We start from the raw sequence: 19240 nt of genomic DNA, 5'->3' as shown, positions 1-19240 counted from the left end.
TTCGATTTATTATCGGAAAAACCACTGGTTATGTTTGTCCTGTAGAAAAAAATATTATTTTATCTTAGTTCCAGCGCCATTAGTTCTTGATAGCTCTTGCTATAATACAGTTAATTGATTACTTTAATCAGTTACTACAGTGCGTATCAAAAAAAAGTTTACACTTTGAAAAAGTCCTGGGAATTAAAAAATACACAACACGTGGGTAATTTTTTCACATATAATCTTGGGTTTGCGTCTCATCTATCCAATGAAAGTAAAAGTTTTGTCAGAATGTTACACTTGAGTGAGCACTGTCCATTTCTGTAAAGCTCGCAGAAATCTGTTTGCGCAGAAATGCTTGTTTTCATGCTGTGTCAAGTCGAAAGGACGAAATCAAACTGACACTACGAAAGATTTATCATACATTTCCCTTGCACTTTTAGTCAATTGGAATAAAACGGATACATTCAAGCATTTTGTGACAATTTTGCCACCCAAATTGAAATTTCAACACTCAATAAGCACAACCTTTACCCTATTTGTGCCAGCTGGATCTGAGGACATAACTGAATCTGAAGAAAAGTTTATATCAGACATCTCCAGCATTTTTCACTAAGTTTTTATCATTTAAAGTTGGTTTACATTTCATTTTTCATTTAATACTTGTTTCTCCACACTTTACAAGCTTGACAATGATTAACAAAATGAAAATCAAGCTAAAGCCATTCCATATACATCACAGCTCAGTGTAAAGCAAATATCGTCACGATGGCCTTGGTGTGTGGGGGAATGGGGTGGGGAAAAACAAATCAAACAATGTAGAAGATATCTTCAAATCAATTTTACTAGCTAAATTCCATGCGTTCTTCATGATTAAGGTCTACTTTTATTCGCATAACTATTTCAAATTTCTGCGCAAATCATTTTTCACTAACTTTTCAAAAGTAAGTGGTGCTCACTCAAGCGGAAATATTTTTCGATAGTTATATCGTCATTTGCTTTAATGGATATGTACCAATGTTAAAATGTGGAACAATCTTCAGGATATTACAAATGTATAATTTTACAGGATTTTTTTCAAAGTGTAAACTTTTTTTTGATACGCACTGTATATATATCTAATTACACTTTCAAGGGACCTACATGTACATTGTACAGGCTCTGGCATTTTCTTCCTTTCAATTCATATTTTTTAATCCTTATATGTATTTCATGTAATAGCATGTTACTAAGAAATACGATGTCAACTGTATAATGATTGTAAACACAACAAATTGAAAGCGTAAAATAAAACGATTAAATTGAATTGAATGAAAGAAAATATAGTCAATCATGTGAGATGGGGATGTTAAATTTCAATAAATGTTCGCGGTCGTACCTTACCATCTATCTGAAATTGTTCATTTGAATACGGCCAATTGTATAGGAATAACTAATATTCAATCAAATTTGATTAAATGATCAATATTAATAGAATAGAATAGATTCTACCATTAGTCCCTATTACATATCAAATGTTTTTTTCCCATTGGTTGCTTTTGCATGTTCAGCTCGAATCGGTAATTGGTGCGTTTGGCTAGTTTTACTTGGAAGAAGATATATTTAGTAGAACCTGATGCGTAAAAAATACACATTGTCCTACTCTCTATCCTATTTCTACTTTCTAACCATGAAAAATAGAAGTTAGAGGACCGTAGTAAATTCATAATCTTCATGAATTCAATTGGAATAAACTTTTTAGTCGTTCATTTCCCTACTGACACCAAAAACAGTAGGTAGAAGATAGCCGTCAGTGTCCATTTCATTTTCCTTTGATATTCCTTGACCAAAAGTGGTCATATTTAAATATTCATGTGCACTAAGTCGTTTTGTATTTTGTAATTCTTTTTGCAAACGTGCGTTTTCATCTTCGGAGTAATCTGGTCGTGATGATTCCGATATCTTGTCGTTATCTGCGGGCATGGTTGCTTTTGTATAGTCAGCTTGAATCGGGAATTGTTGCGTTTCGCTAGTTTTACTTGGAAGAAGATATCCGTCAATATCTTCATCTTTTCCCACATCAATCTTTTTGTACACAGTGTTCATAACCATATACTCGTGTGGTTTGTTTTGACTGATTAACTGCCCATTACTTATCGACTCACGTGAGTCTTCTTGGCTTCTCGTTGGATGGATGTTGTAAGCATAGCTATGTTCTTCCTTGTTCGCGGAAACAGTCTTGGTCGTGGTTCCCATTTCTGTATATTCGTGGCCACTGTCACGTTTTCTGTCATGGTGTGTCAGAGTCCGCTCATCGTGGTTATTAAACCGCTGGCCAGACGATCTCATGGTACTTCCTTGACCAATCATCGTTAGAGGTCGCTCTGGAAGTTTTGGTGGTGAATTCAATTCCTGATAGGTAGAGCGTGTGATCGCGCCCTTATTTAATCCTATGTCTTGGAAATCCATGTAAATTTCATTTTCTAGGTTGCTCCCCGCCCTTTTCTTCCTGACCATCCGTATACAATATGTAAGTGTTACCACTACGAAGACGCTCGAAAGTATGATACATACCCCGTAAACAATTATTATTTTTAGTTCTTCTTGAAACAAGTTCGGAGATGTCGTTTGAGTGAAATCCTTGGTCGTAAATATGCCCGATTCGTTGCTTACAAACTTAGTAGTGAGATCTGGAATTGATATAATAGTGGAAAGAAATTTTACCAAATGATATTAAAAGAACAGGATTTTCCTTTTTTGTATAAACATGTACTCTACCCATCGCTTATCCCTAGAAAATACAATGAACGAATCATTGTTTTAATAGATAAAAAAAAAACGTTTGAAAACTAAAGAAAAAATGATCTCTTCAGAAAACAAAACTGCTTAAAATACGCGGCTGTAATATACCATTCACAATGATTGTATACCTGGCTGGATACAGATAACACTGGCATCTTCGTTGTGGGCACAGTTGTGGACACCAATGCCGTCATGATCACAATGTTCAAGATCGATTTCAGTTCCATTGCACTGCACTTCATCGAGAAAGATGGCCCCAGATCCTTTACCAAAGTGAGCACCAACCGGAGCTTCCAAAGCCCCAACAAATCCTAACATTCTGCAAACGACCTCTGCGTCCTTGAGATCCCAAGAATCATCACACACAGTTCCCCAGGAGCCATCGTGTAAAATCTCTACTCTGCCTTCAGCGTTACTAGTTCCTCCAACTAGACGTACTATATAGGTGACGTAGAAAACAAAATTAATAACGTATGTAAACAAGAAGGGGAAAGAAAAACACTCTTCTTTATTTTCCAATAGAATATTCCCTTTCTCCATGTATTGCTCCTATTCAAAACATGTATGACAATATTGCATGAACATTGTCCTCTTTATGTTTGGTGTATATTTGTCACCATTAACCCTATCAGACATCTGAGCAGGGCAACTTTAATACATGATTGCCTGCTTATGACTGATCAAATGGGGGGTTAATAAGTTTCCGATTGTTTATCCATGGACCTAAATTATTGCCCGCTGAGGGAAGTCAATGAAAAAATATGCGGAAATGTAGCGGGCAATAAGCAGAGCTTACATCAGTGTATTCTACGCGTCCTTACAGGCGTCCTATTGAACCACGCAGTGTTATACTTCATAATGTTAATGAAGATGAGACCATGCTGGATAATGCGTCCCCAAGCCAGGGACGCGACATTTTAATTACGTCACAATGGTAAAGTTCACAGGCCCACTCTGTTCAACATGACAAAATAGATTCCCATTCTTAAAAGGTAAATATATATTTGATAAAAATGCTCTTATTTGGATAATAAAAATATTGACTGGCTTTTATTTCGGGGAACATAAAACACATTACCATTAAAAGAAACATATTGCCCTCGTCTAAAGACTCGAGCCATTGTGATTCTATTGCGAGCAATATATTTGTTTTTTTACTCTGGGCCAGTCAATATATATATTTATATATATATATATATATATATATATAATGCAGTTTATTTTACCCACATAAGCCCATTTTCATGAATTAAGCCCGACCTTCATATTAGGATTTCAATAGCATTTACATGGTTGAGAGAGATGTACCTCCTGAGAAACAGATAGCACCCGAATCAATGGCCTGGTTGCAATTGTTGACCCCTATGCCTGCGTGACTGCAATCTGCCAGACTGTTTTCTGTGCCGTCACACTGAACATCAGAAAGGAAAATGTCGCCTTCACCTCGGCCAAACTCTCCAGATACTGGTGCTTCTGAAGCTCCATCAAAGCCTAGCATTCTGCATACAACTCTGGCGTCGATGAGGTCCCAACTACTTCCACAAATGGTTCCCCAGGATCCGTCATACCTAATCTCTACCCTCCCCTCCGACGCTTTTGATCCATTCCTAAGACGAACTGTGAATGGTTCTGTGAATTTTGAGGGGGAAACGCACAAATTGAAATAGTCATTGCGTATTGACATAAGCGAAATATTTTAGAAGGATCTATCAAACATTATATATATTTCTTGTGAACTATATTGAACATCCCGGTTAACCTTCCATTTGCGTTACCAACTGATAGGAAGGCTTTTTTACATTTGCGATTGATTTTTTGTTGGAGTGTACAATTTTGTAAACTTAACTTTCGTATAGAAATGGATGCAATGAATCCTATTTATTTTTAATGACAAATCTTGTTATGGAATATGAATATGATGGTAGAATGTAAATCCGCTTATACCTCCTGTGAAACAAATAGCTCCAGAATCTTCTTCGTGTTGACAATTTGAAACACCAATTCCTCGATGATAACAGTCTGCCAGGTTGTCATGTGTTCTCTCACAGGATACATCATCAAGAAGTATGTCGCCTGAGCCTTGGCCAAATGTTGCAGAGCCTGGTGCGGCTAACGCTCCATCAAACTTTAGCATTTTACACACGACTCTGGCATCTCTCAGATCCCACTCATCATCACAGATGGTTCCCCAGGAACCTTCATACATGACCTCTACTCGTCCTTCAAAGTCGTTAGAACCATTTACCAGCTGAACTAGAAATGGCGCTGCAAGTGTAAGAAAAATAAATGTATATGTTATCAGCTCTTGGATTTGTTTGTCTGAAGAGCATAGAATCATGAGTATACCCCCCCCCTTCTCGGTGTACTAATTCAATTATTTGCTGTGGAGTAACACACATGGCTAACAATGTATTGCGGATGTCATCATTTCGCCAACATTCCATCTCCTGAATGTTTCTGAATAGCACTTTGTATAATCATACCTCCTCTAAAGCAGACGACACCAGCATCACTGCCATGGTTGCAGTTGTTGACTCCAATTCCTCGATGGAAGCAGTCAGCAATGGTATCCTCCGTGCCTTTGCAGTCAACGTCATCGAACAATATTTCCCCACCTCCAGCCCCAAAGGTAGCACTACCGGGTGTGGCTAAAGCTCCATCAAATCCAACCATGTTACAAACGACTCTCGCATCTCGGAGATCCCAATTATCATCACATATAGTTCCCCACGATGCCTTATACGAAACTTCAACTCTGCCTTCTGAGCCTGTTGTTCCATTTGTAAGACGAACTTGAAATGGTTCTGTTGTGTTTAATGAATTTTTAGACTGATAAGATGTGAATGTATAGACAACCTCATTAGAAGATAAATGTCAGCAAAATAAGTTCAAATAGAATCAGGGCCCTGGTAACGATGCCGATGTAAATTTGACAAGCAAAAAACAAAAGTATGATGACAAAACTATGATGGTAATTTTGAATTTTGATCCGGAGAAACTTGACAAGAAATAAAAACAAACAAAAACAGGGTTTTACTACAAAATGTTTCTTTTGGTTTTATTTATCCACATTGCCACATCTACCCGAATTCCAAGGGGGTGCAGGCTATGGAAAATAACGCACGCAGCACCCGCCTTCCCAGGGCCATGAGTAGAATCCAATGAAATGACCTCCAAAGTGTCTTTGTGTAAAAAATAAAGATATGCGAACCATAACTTAGGAGGAGAATGCGCAATTTCTTAGAAATAAACAAAATAAGTATGACATTCTAACCAGATGTCGGGTCTTTTCCCAAGCTGAAAATACACTGCAACAACAAGTTCTTATATATGCTCAATCTGATTGCTTTTTAGCTAAGATCTCATTATTTGACAAAGCTCGGTTTATGTTAATTTCAGGAGATAGATCTACGACGATATGCTGACAATTAACCCCGATTTTATACACTTTTTCATGAAACAATTTTTTTTCATGAAATTTGCAGCAACAAATTTCTTTTGGCTTTAACGCACATGCGTTTATTAGAAATGGTATCGCCATAACGATACAAAGATATTATAGAAATTTCCAAACTTTTTGGTATAGCACCCCCTGATTTTAGAAAGTATTCAGAGGGGATGTCATATATCAAACTTCATTCTTAGAAATGTTTGATATTGGCATACATTTTTTAGATATCCGACCAATGTAAGCCAGCAGTTGTAGTAAAACTATTTTAAAATAGTATAGCATTTAATGAACATGTAACTAAATTACTCCTATTATTTATAATTATATTTATATTGCTAAGACTTTTCCTTCATGTGGGTGACCAATAAGACGAATTTACTGACCTCCATTGAAACAAACCGTTCCGGCATCCCTTAAATGACTACATGGGTAACGTTCAATTCCAGAATGAGCACAGTCTGCTAGGTTTCTTTCCGTCCCTTCACAGCTAACATACGTAAGCAGGACGGGACCAGATCCTTGACCAAAATTTCCTGATCTCGGTGCCTCCAAGGCTCCATCAAATCCAAGCATCCTACAAACGACCATAGCGTCTCTGAGATCCCAGTCATAATCACAGATAGTACCCCAGGATCCGTCATGCAGTACCTCTACTCTGCCTTCAGCGTCGTTTGAACCACCGGCAAGGCGAACGTTGAATGGGTTTGGGTTTGCTGTGCGAAAACATGAAAGAAATTGTAGCAAACATAAGCCCACATTTTCTGATAGTCTCTGAGAGTATTATCAAATCACAAAATTTATTTTACTAAAAAGTACTTCTCATTTACAATAGAGTCTTATAGTTTTTAAGTTCAACCTAATGTGTTTTATTTTTTTCAATTCAATTTAATTTATTTCAATCATAAAATTATAAAATATATACAAAGTAACATGCAACAATAGATAGATAGATAGATAGATAGATAGAAAAATGGTATTTATTGTGATAAAAATTCAATTAGCAGCCAAAGGCTGAATTGCACGAATTTGTACATAGTAAAATCTTAGTAAACAAACAAGCGAAACAGTAAAAAAAAAATAACAACAAAGTATGCTAATGTATAATACTGGAAAGGGGATACAAAAAGAAAAGTATAGAGAGGGAGAAGTAATGTCAAATACAGGAATGGGGAAAGGTTAGGAGTAGACTAAATGTATATACCTTTAACATAATGCACATTTTAACATAAATATATATTTAACCAATTTTGAATGAATAACAATACATGTAGATTGAAGAGAGGATTGTATGAAATTACTTGCTTTGTAGAAAAGAAAAAAAAATAAAGCTATTAATTGGGTGAAACTGAAGGAGGAAAACATGTATAAATATTATAAATGATACAGTAATCTGGGTTGGGATTGCTCTCGACATGCTTGATAATGATTCTAAATAAACACTGTGTTGATGGTAATAATAATAGTTGAAGGAATCGGAGTAATGAATGAATTATCTCAAAAGAAATTTAAATTAAAAATAAGAGGACTTGGAAGTAATATGATCTGAACAAAAATGTAAATGTAAAGTGGGTTATAACATTAGCCAGTGATTTTTCGGAAGAGAAAGTTGAATGATTACTGCAGAAATTAACAATTAGAAAAATATTTCAAAAGTCAGTTACAGTTTAAGAGAAGCTACAAATAAAGCAACAAAGGTATAAAGACATAGTTCTTCACAGTCCATGTGAGTTTAAAAGTCTCGTAAAGAAGGGGACTGGACTGTTCCTGTAGCGATAAGTTCTACTTCTAGGTTCGATGCATATTCTTCTTTTTCTTAGTGTCCTTGTATTTGTGTTCCTATCAAACCATGGGCACCCAGATTGAAAAGCTTTCCGAGCAAATTGTAAGCAAAGTTGATCACGTCTACTTCTCAAGGTAGGCAGCTGTGCTGATTCGAGAGCATTCTCATATGAGTGATATTGAGAGCCGAGGATGATTCTGAGGGCTCTCTTCTGCACAGCTTCGATGTTTTGGCTTTGGGCTGAGGTCAGCGAACCGTGCCAAACAGGGCAAGCGTATTCAAGTAGAGGACAATCAAGATTTAATCTAATGAATGAAATTGGAGACTTATATGAAAGTTAAAAAAACTTGTAAGCCACAGTCCCCCAAAACAGGGAAAAGAAACACATGTTACGATATAATACAAACGCACACACACACACATACACCATGACACGCATGATACATAGGTATTTAAAATAGAGTTACAATGATTTGATTTGGTTTATTGTTTTCTTCTGCATCCATAACATTTTTATAACACATTTTTCATAAAATAAACATAATATGTTAGTATTTTTGGCATAAATTGTAAATAAAGATTACTAAAAAGATAATTCCAGACAAAAATGATTAACTACATGATGTTCACAATTTGCAGGAGAAGGATTGTCATCATAAGCAGATTGCCTATGATGAATAGGAAGAGACGAGCTGTCTCTTCAATATACCTTAAAAGACAGCTACAACTCCACTTACATAAGCAGAGTGAAAGTGTCAAGTAGGCCTAGATGAATAGAAGAAATTTATTCTTTGTTTAGAATAACGAAAATCTAAGGGGGGATGTTAGGCATCTCAAAGTTGGGAGACGGGGGGGGGGGGGAATTTACCTCCTGAGTAACAAACGGCTCCTGCTTCCCTTGATTGGCTACATGAGTAACGACTAATCCCTGCATGTACACAGTCTGCCAAGTTTTTTTCAATTCCTTCACAATTGACATAGTTCAGCAGAACGCGACCAGATCCTTGACCAAACCTTGCAGATCTCGGTGCTTCCAAGGCTCCATTAAACCCTAGCATCTTGCAAACCACCCTGGCGTCGCTCAGATCCCAGTTGATATCACAAACAGTACCCCAGGATCCGTTATGCATAACGTCTACTCTGCCTTCAGCATCGTTTGACCCACCGGCAAGGCGAACTTGTAATAGGTCTGGATTTGCTGTGCCAAAACAGGGAATATACTAGTTGCATTTAAAAGAAAACAGCTTTAATTTCCTGATTGTCTCTAAGCATATCAAATCACACAAAATATTATAATACATGGATGTGGTTCATTTGATCTAGACATCACCACAAATAATTATTATTTTTAAATATTAGGAGTAGGCTGGCTCGCTCTAACCCCGTATCACACTTAGGCATAGTGCCAGTGGACAGTAGTATAAACTCATTGGAATATATTTGGTTCTAAAAACTGAAATAAAATCCGTGACAAATCTTATTATTAATGGACATTTCTCTTCGTTTTCCCTTTCCATAGTATCCTATGTGTTTCACTGGCAGGGAACTGGATCAACTGGTAAACAGATATCACGCACATGACCATAACAAAAGTCCTGAAACATTGAATCGATAATTAATCGGCATTAATTCTAGGTTTAGGTATTTGATATCGGTGTTTTCTTTTTGGAGGAGTTAGAAGACCCATTCCAATTATTGGCACGAAAATGGTAAGGGTTAGGCATCTCAAAGAAGAGAGACGCGGGAGGGGGAGAGAAAATACCTCCTGAGTAACATATAGCTCCTGCATCCCTCGAATGGCTACATGAGTAAGAGTAACGTCCAATCCCTGGATGAGCACAGTCTGCGAGGTTGTCTTCAGTTCCTTCACAGTTGGCAATCCTCAGTAAAACAAACCCAGAACCCTCACCAAACCTAGCAGATCTCGGTGCCTCCAAGGCTCCATCAAATCCAAGCATCCTACAAACCACCCTGGCGTCTCTGAGATCCCAGAGGTCATCACAGATAGTACCCCAGGATCCGTTATGCATAACCTCTACTCTGCCTTCTGCATCGTTTGAACCACCGGCAAGGCGAACTTCGAATAGGTTTGGGTTTGCTGCGCGAGAGAATATGAAACTGCTTGTATTAAAAATAAGCCCACATTTTATGATTGTAATTTATATTACTCAAAAGCACATGTTAAAAGGACATTAGATCACTCATACAACGACGTAGACGTATTTGTTGAATTAATGCTTAACACTAACGCGTAATAAGGAGGGCGAATTCCTTAGAAAAGCGTTGCATTAGTCATACTTGACTGTCATGACTGTCGGTATATCATAAGTAGAATAGTTTTGGAATCAGATTAGCTTGTGAATGAAAAGCTATAATCAAAATAATTATTTTACCGGCAAGGTTGATAAAATGAATATAACTTAATTGAATAAAAGGAATGAAGGAAATTATGCTACAAAATATAGAGCATTGAAGTGGAGATCCGATCAAACGCACATACCAAACACAAACGCCTATGTGTATCTATAGGTCCATAGTGGTAAATATTTCAGAAAGGGAAATAAACAAAATGGGAAAAAAAGAAAATCCATATTTCATTGCTCTAAATAGAAATTTGAGAAGAGAAATATTCCGAAAGTTTATTTTGCCCAATTGATCGTTGACCCGGGAGCCGTGTGAAGCGCAAGATCGACGGGGCTCTATCCCTTAAATGTTGAACTCCTGACAAGGTAGCAGCAACTCCCATCTGCAGATTTACGTATTTTTGTCTGACGGGGCCAGGGTTTGAACTCTCGAACTCTCGGTTGTAAGACGGACGCTCTACCAACTGAGCCAATACAGCGGTTAAGATTATTACCCAGGGGATAATAATTAAGATATAAATTAAATGAACATATTGAAAAATGAAATGTGGAAATAGTTGAACAACATTGCCGTCTTTCATGTCAAAATATTTTATTTGTGCAAACGAATTATTTTACTGGAATTAAAAATATATTCTGAAGCTTAAATCGTTAACGAAATCGACCATCAACCTCTATGCTCTTTTTCATGAAACAAATTTATTTTTTCATGAAATTTGCAGCATCCGACTTATTTTGGCATTAATGGTCATGCTTTTATTAGTAATGGTATTGCCTTAATGCTACAAACATTATTGACATTTTCAAGCTTTTTGATATAGCACCCCCTTATTTTAGAAAGTATTCAGCAGCATTCGACTTATTTTGGCATTAACGGTCATGCTTTTATTAGTAATGGTATCGCCTTAATGATACAAACATTATTGACATTTTCAATCTTTTTGATATAGCGCAACCTGATTTTTACAAAGTATTCAGAGGGGATATCACTTATCAAATTCATTCTTTAAAGATATATTTCAGTATTGGAAACGATCTCAAATGACTTTTTACAGAATCTAATATAATGACCACCCAAGTGTCTATTTGTATAAATAAAAAAAAAATATGTGCCAAAAGATTCTCGGAGAAATTGTGTAATTGCTGAGAAATAAGCAAAATAAGCGCGGATTCGGTCACTTTCTGTCGGGTCTTTATTCCAGCAATAATAATACACTGTCCCACGTGTGCCTATTTGTGTTGGTGATCTTCAGTGTGAACGTTTTTCAGCGTAGATTTCAAGATTTCACAAAGTTCAGTTTATGTAACTGTACCAGATCTAGATCCTCGATGATATTCTGACAATTAAGCCTGGTTTTACAGACTTTCTCATGAAATCAGTGTTTACTGCAACTACTGGCATTTCTCTCTATATAAATATAATAATCAAATACATTTCAAATATCCGGCCCATTTAAGTCAGCAGTTGCAAAAAAACTATTTTTAACATGATAGAATTCAGTGAACATGTAACTAAATTACTACTATTATTTACAATTGTATTTGTATTGCAAAGACTTTCCTTCATGTTGGTGGGAAAATAAGATATAAATTAAATGAACATATTGAAAAAAAGGAAACCTGCAAAGGGTTGAACAACATTGCAGTCTTTCATGTGAAACATTTTGTGTGCCTATCGCAAACGAATAATTTTAATGGAATTAAAATTGAGTTCAGAAGCTTAATAGTTCACGAAATCGACCGCTAACCTACCTCCAGAATAACAAATGGCTCCTGCATCCCTTGTATGTTGACATGAATAACGACCAATGAGCACAGTCTGCTAGATTGTCTTCAGTTCCTTCACAGTTGACATACTTCAGCAGAACGCGACCAGATCCTTGACCAAACCTTGCAGATCGCGGTGCTTCCAAGACTCCATCGAACCCCAGCATCCTACAAACCACCCTGGCGTCTCTAAGATCCCACCAGCCATCACAGATAGTACCCCAGGATCCGTCATGCAGTACCTCTACTCTGCCTTCAGCATCGTTTGAACCACCGGCAAGGCGAACTTCGAATGGGTTTGGGTTTGCTGCGCGAGAAAATATGAAACTGCATGTATTAGGAATAAGCCCTCATTTTTCGATTGTTTCTAAGCATATAATCAAATCACACAATTTATATTACTCCAAAGCACATGTAAAAAAGGACATTAGATCACCCATACAAGACGTACATGTAGAATTTATTTGTGCAATTAATACTTAATACCAACGCGTAATTATGACGGCGAATTCCTGAGAAAAGTGGTGCATTAATCATACTTGACTGCTGGTACAGGTATATCGTAAGTACATGTAGAATGGTTTTGGAATCAGATTAGCTTGTGAATGAAAAGCTATAATCAAAATAGATATCTTACCGGCAAGGTGGATAAAATGAATATAACTTAATTGAATAAAAGGAATGTAGGAAATTATGCTACAAAATATAGAGCATTGAAGTAGAGATCCAATCAAATGCACATACCAAACACAAACGCTAATGTGTATCTATAGGTCATAGTGGTAAATATTTCAGCAAGGGAAATAAACAAAATGGGGGGGGGGGAAATCCATATTTCATTGCTCGAAATAGAAATTTTAGAAGAGAAATATTCCGAAAGTTTATTTTGCCCAATTGATCGTCGACCTGGGAGCCGTGTGCAGCGCAAGATCGACGGGGCTCTATCACTTAAATGTTGAACTCCTGACAAGGTAGCAGCAACTCCCATCTGCAGATTTACGTATTTTTGTCTGACGGGGCCGGGGTTTGAACTCTCGGTTGTAAGACGGACACTCTACCAATTGAGCCAATACATCGATTAGGATTATTATCCACGGGATAATAATTAAGATAGATATTGAAAAATGAAACGTGGAAAGAGTTGAACAACATTGCCGTCTTTCATGTCAAAATGTTTTATTTCTGAAAACGAATAATTTTAATGCAATTAAAAATGTATTCTGAAGCTTACATCGTTAACGAAATCTGCTATTAACCTCGATTTTATGCACTTTTTCATGAAACAAAATGATTTTTTCATGAAATTTGCAGCCTCCGATTTATTTTGACATTAACGTTCATGCTTTTATTAGTAATGGTATCGCCTGAATGCTACATACATATTATTGACATTTTCAATCTTTTTGATATAGCGCAACCTGATTTTTAGAAAGTATTCTGAGGGGATATCACTTATCAAATTCGTTTTTTAAAATGTTCGATATTGGAATACATTTTTCATATCCAGCAGTTTTTTTTTCTTTTTTGAATCTTTATTGCTTCAATAAAACAAAATATATGTACAATATTCATCGTGTACAACAAGGTACATCAGGATACATCAATATTCATCGTAATGGAGATAAAGTACATCATTAAATACATAAAAAATAAAAGCAAGTCTCAACTTGGTTCAAAATTTGTAAAAGGTCTCCATTTTCTATAATGTAGCATCTCCTTGCCCTTTTTGAAAGCAATAAACTTTTCAACATTTTCGACAAATTTCAACTCATTTATAAATAAGGCTAACGAAAGTTGTCCTTCTTGACATTTTGTTCTGAAAATGAAGTATTTTGAAAATAAAATGATTGTGTTTGAGAGATGTTGAGACTTACTTGGAACACCAAAACATATATCAATATTTGAAAATTTGTGACAACTTATATTGTGGAAATTCAACCAAGTATTTAGCTCCGTCCAAAACTTAGAAACAATAGGGCATAAACAGAACAAGTGTATCAAAGTTTGTGGTTCAGTTTTACAAAAATTACACAATGGTGAATTCTTCACACCTATCTTAAATAAATACTCATTAGTTGATATACGACGGTGAATAAACTTATACTGGAACATTCTTATTTTTGAATCCAAAGTAACCCAGTAAGTAGTCAAAAATCTATTTTGCCATTGGATCAGAAGACTTAGATCTACATTTAGATCATCAGACCATTTTTCACACTGCTTGGTTTCTGATATATCTAAACATTGTTTTTTTATAAACTTTAAATAGCAGGATTTAGTTACCTTCTCAAAACTTATAAATCTCTTTAAACTATTTACATCGTCAGATTCATCTTTTGTAACACTTGATCTTAAAGTATTTTTCCATTCTTTTTTAAAACAAGAAATCAATGAATAATATTCCAAATAACACCTCTTAGGCAGATTAAAGTCGTCTTGAAGTTCATGAAAAGTTTTAAATAGTCCATTGTTCTTTATAATATCTTTTACATATAAAATACCTGCTTCAAACCATTGTTCAAAGAATATCGTTTTACCGTCTATTTTAATAAAAGAGTTATTCCACAATGATTGATTATAAATATCTTTATATTTAACTGGGTTGAAGTATCTGTAATGAGACCATGAAGTTAAAACATCTTTCCAAAAATTATTCATACGTTTAACCAAGTCTTTACCTGTAAAGTTACATTGTAAAATATAATCACCGCCTATCTTATTCATAGTTGTATAAAATAACGTCTTCCAGTTACCTTCGTTTTCTTTGTCTAAAATTCTTTTGACCCAAGCTATTTTCAGTGCCTGACAAAAAGTTTCTGTATGAATCATTTTCAAACCACCATCACCAATATCATTATACAATATTTTTCTTTTTATACGATCTTTCTTATTACTCCAAATAAATCGAAAAAGTTTACTTTGGAGAGAATCAAAAAACTGTTTTGGTGGGTTTGGAATAATACTAAATAAATATACAAATTTGGGAATTATTAGAGATTTGATGACAGTTATCTTCCCAGCTAATGATAACGTTCTCATATTCCAGACTTTCAGTAAATTGTCAGCCTGTTGTATTTTATCATCAAAATTTAAATGGTATATGTCCAATTCATCAGAAACAGGTATTTTTATTCCTAAATAAGAGAATGCGTCTTTTACCCATTTAACTTTACTTTCTTTGAAATTATTATTTTTAATACTATCTAGCCGTATTACGTTACTCTTTTCAATGTTTATGTTTAAACCTGATATATTTCCAAAATGAGTTAGGATAGAACAACAATTTACGAGATTTTTCTCTGTAGCTGATAAATATATTATTGTATCATCTGCGTATTGGCTTAATCGTATTTCTTTATTTCCAACCTGTATCCCTTGTATCTCTGTAGATTGTCTTATCAATGCCCCTAAAATTTCGGCCCCTATTAGAAAAAGATATGGGGAGAGTGGGCACCCCTGCCTTACCCCTCTCTCAATATAAAAAACCGGGGAAGAATATCCATTATTATTAAGAACACAGCTTTCAATATTATTATATAAAGTTCGAATCCATCTTATACAGTCTTGTTTAAACCCAAATTTTTTGAAGCATTTAAATAAAAAGTTCCATTCGATGGAATCAAATGCTTTTTCAAAATCAATTGAAAAAGCTAATCCAGGTCGTTTATTTTCCTTACAATATTCCAACATATCTAATAATAAACGAATATTTTCTCCTATATATCTTCCTTTCATAAATCCTGTTTGGTCTGCTGAAATTATCGAGGGTAATACTTTTTTATTCTATTTGCTATTATTTTTGCTAAAATTTTGTAGTCATTATTAAAAAGCGAAAGGGGTCGCCAATTTTTCAGTTGTGTTGTGTCCTTCCCAGACTTAGGAATCAAAGTTATAATGCCCCGTCTCATGGAAGAGCAAAGTTCACCGTCGCTATAGCATTTGTTAAACAGTTTACATAACATACCCTTAAGCTCACTCCAATAGCATTTATAAAAGTTAGCAGAAAGTCCATCTGACCCAGGGGTCTTATCATTTGGCGTTGACATCAGAGCTTCATAACATTCATTTTCTGTAATAGCGCCCTCACATACCATAGCTAAGTCTTCTTCTAAAATAGGCAAGTTCAGTTCTTTGTCCCAAAATTCATTGCTACTTGATAGGCCTACAGTGTCGTTTGACTTGTATAAATTTTCATAGAATTTTTTTTCTTCCTCAAGGATATCTTTTTGCTCCGTTATCAGGTTTCCATCAACAAAAAGTTTTGTTATTAGTTTTTTGTTAAAGTTTCTTTTTTCTAAGTTTAAAAAATATTTAGTATTCTTCTCACCTTCCGCAACCCATAATGCTCTGGTGCGGACCATTACTCCTTTAATGTAACTTTCATGGAGATTTATCAAATCAGCTTCCTCACATTTCATACGTTCTTTTAGTTCTTCATTATTTGGATCTTGCTGTAATAGTCGTCTAAAAAAATCAATGTTTTTTGTCTTTTTTTCTATTTTCTGTTTTCTTTCATTTTTGTCATTTTTAGAAATTGTGATTACTTTTTGTTTAATATGATATTTTAAAAATTCCCATGTTTTTGTAACATCAGATATGTCATTATCCTCTAAAAAAGTTTTTATTGTTGTTCTTATATCGTCTTTTATACTTTCATTCATTAGCAGTGAATTATTTAATTTCCAAAATCCAGGCCCTCTCCTTGGAACCAATCTATTTATTTTGATACTGATTGCCGAATGATCGCTCCGATAACCATATTTCATATCACATTCATCAATAAAGTCTCTCAAAGAGCTGGATATAAGAAAAAAATCTATTCTGCTTTGAGAAAAATTAGACTGCCATGTATACTGAATTTTGCACGGATTAATTTCTCGCCATATATCAATTAGATCGTAATCACGTTTTAAAGTTTCTATGCAATCAAATGATTTAGGATGATATTGTTTTGAGGTTGGATTTCTATCTAAATGTGGGTTTTGAACTAGATTCCAATCACCTCCAATAATGAAAGGTTCAAATGCATAATCTCTTACCATTTCATGCAAAGTAATAAAAATATTGTTATTATCATTATTTGGACCGTATAAATTCACAATTGAAAAAGTAGTTTTACCATATGTAATATTCAAAAGAAGGATCCGTCCTGCGTCATCTTTTTGTATTGAACAAACTTTAAAATCAGCATTTGGTTTAAATAAAACACAGACACCTGCACTGGACGATTTTCCATGTGAAAAATAACATTTGGATCCCCATTCACTTGACCAATATCTTTCAACTTCGGCGGTACTATGAGTTTCTTGTAAAATAAATATATCATATTGTGTATTTCTTAACCAATCAAACATACATCTTCTTTTTACTTTGTCTCTGAGACCTCTAACATTCAAAGAATAAAGCTTTATATCAAGACTTGTCTCCTCCATCATCATAATGTATAAGTCTCATTGTATCTTCAGTTGTACACATTATATATTTAAGAACTTGATGAAGCAGTATATTAAGCATGTATAGGTATAAAAAGAAATAAAGGCTAAAATAAGATATTAACATATGTACAGTACTCAAAAATATTAAGAAAAAAATATTGAAAAGAGGATTTGGCAAATCTTTCCTGATTGATCTGTCCATCATCAAAACGGAGTGTAAAAGGAGCATTCTTTGTAGCGCATAGTATAGGCCTATTATTACCATGCTTACCATGAGAATGTAAACAGTGAAAAAGAGGATTCGCTTTTTACATAATGTTATTTTTGTTTAACTTCGAATAAAGATTATTTTGTAAAGAAAAAGAAAAATCAGTTTTCGTCCGCCGGATCATATCCTTTCCGCTTAAAATTTATAATAACATTTATGAAGTAAACTTAATGCTGTCAAGTTTGTCTCCAAGGTCTCAATATGTTGTTAATTTAGCCAGTTAGAATATTTCATCATCTTTGCCATTCTTGAGATCTGAGAGTCGGATTGTTTTAAGTGGTCCGGGTGCATCTTTAGGCCCTTCTTTGTATTTTATTACTCTCGGGACCGAGTTGGGGATGAACGCGAACTTATTTCCATTTCGTAATTCTTTGACCTTTGCCATCAGTCGTTGGTGATCCTTCCTCGTGTCTGGGTGAACATCGTCGCTGATTCCGATTCTTGTGCCATGAATACGAACATCTTTAAGCGCCGGGCTCTTCTTCAAGATAGCCTCGCGATCGGTGAAGCGTAGTAGTTTAACATGAATGGGCCTTGGGCGAGGATTGCGCTGGTCGCTTGACTGAGGACGGGATATGCGTGGTGTACGGTGGGCGCGTTCTACTTCGACGTTTTCCATATGCAAATGAGATGCAAAAAATTGATGGGCGTATTTTGCACAGTCCTGTGACGTAGAATTCTCCTCACCCTCTGGTATGCCATGAAGGATTACATTGTTTTGTTTACTTCTATTCACCAAATCAACAACGCTCTTTCTCATCTCATTTACATAGCCGTAATCTGCTTTAATTGTGTTGATTCTATCAATTTCTGTCTTCATTTCTTCAACTTCAGACTCTAGAAACCCGGTACTGTTCTCTAAATCAGAAACCCTTGTATCTAAGGATTGCAGCTTCAATTCAATATTAGTTATTTTGTCATTTATCATATCGACTTTCTTGTTCACATTTTCAAGCACAGAGACTTTGTTTAGAATATCATGTAGCATCGATTCAATGTTATCTGAACGTACCTCGGAACGAGTCTCAGCTTTTCCTTGTATGTTGGGAGGGGCTTCGTCGAGAGATATGTCTATTTCCGTGTTATCCTCCGAATTAGCCGATCTAAGCCGCTTAAATCCAAACATGGTGCCATCCAACAGTGGTAGTAGAATTCAAAGTCCAAAAATGGAAGTTTAGACCAATTTAAAACAATATTTATTGCAGCTCCTTACACTATACGTCCTACGCTTCCATTTATCAGGGCGCCCTCCCATATCCAGCAGTTGTAGTAAAACTATTTTTAACAGGATAGAATTGAACATGTTACTTAATTACTACTATTATTTACAATTGTATTTGTATTGCAAAGACTTTTCCTTCATGTTGGTTGGAAAATAATTAAGATATACATTAAATGAACATATTGAAAAAA

The 19240-nt window shown here is 35.3% G+C and overlaps 2 protein-coding genes across 2 annotated transcripts; both read right to left on the bottom strand.

Moving 5' to 3' along the window:
- Positions 1-1461: 1461 nt before the first annotated feature.
- LOC121424139 (deleted in malignant brain tumors 1 protein-like) lies at positions 1462-12902 on the bottom strand. The gene is made up of 10 exons (XM_041619736.1): positions 12869-12902; positions 12110-12473; positions 9638-10151; positions 8863-9214; positions 6594-6927; positions 5191-5635; positions 4672-5128; positions 4072-4392; positions 2892-3200; positions 1462-2651 (listed from the first exon to the last, which is right to left on the bottom strand). Exons 1-10 carry the CDS (start codon positions 12900-12902, stop codon positions 1720-1722), a joined length of 4062 nt encoding a protein of 1353 aa, XP_041475670.1. The 3' UTR covers positions 1462-1719.
- Positions 12903-13652: 750 nt separating this feature from the next.
- Positions 13653-16465, bottom strand: LOC121424138. The gene is made up of 2 exons (XM_041619735.1): positions 16452-16465; positions 13653-15644 (listed from the first exon to the last, which is right to left on the bottom strand). Exons 1-2 carry the CDS (start codon positions 16463-16465, stop codon positions 13787-13789), a joined length of 1872 nt encoding a protein of 623 aa, XP_041475669.1. The 3' UTR covers positions 13653-13786.
- Positions 16466-19240: the final 2775 nt, after the last annotated feature.

This window comes from Lytechinus variegatus, chromosome 11, assembly GCF_018143015.1.
Source record: "Lytechinus variegatus isolate NC3 chromosome 11, Lvar_3.0, whole genome shotgun sequence".
NCBI classification, from domain to species: domain Eukaryota; kingdom Metazoa; phylum Echinodermata; class Echinoidea; order Temnopleuroida; family Toxopneustidae; genus Lytechinus; species Lytechinus variegatus.
This window is presented reverse-complemented; position numbering and strand designations above follow the sequence as displayed.

Coding starts and splice junctions, on each gene's coding strand:
- LOC121424139 (XM_041619736.1), bottom strand. CDS start 12,902: ATGACCTATAGATACACATTAGCGTTTGTGTTTG. Junction 12,474..12,868: donor CACATTAGCGTTTGTGTTTG/GTATGTGCATTT, acceptor TCGAAAAATGAG/GGCTTATTCCTAATACATGC. Junction 2,652..2,891: donor TGTTATCTGTATCCAGCCAG/GTATACAATCAT, acceptor TATCAATTCCAG/ATCTCACTACTAAGTTTGTA.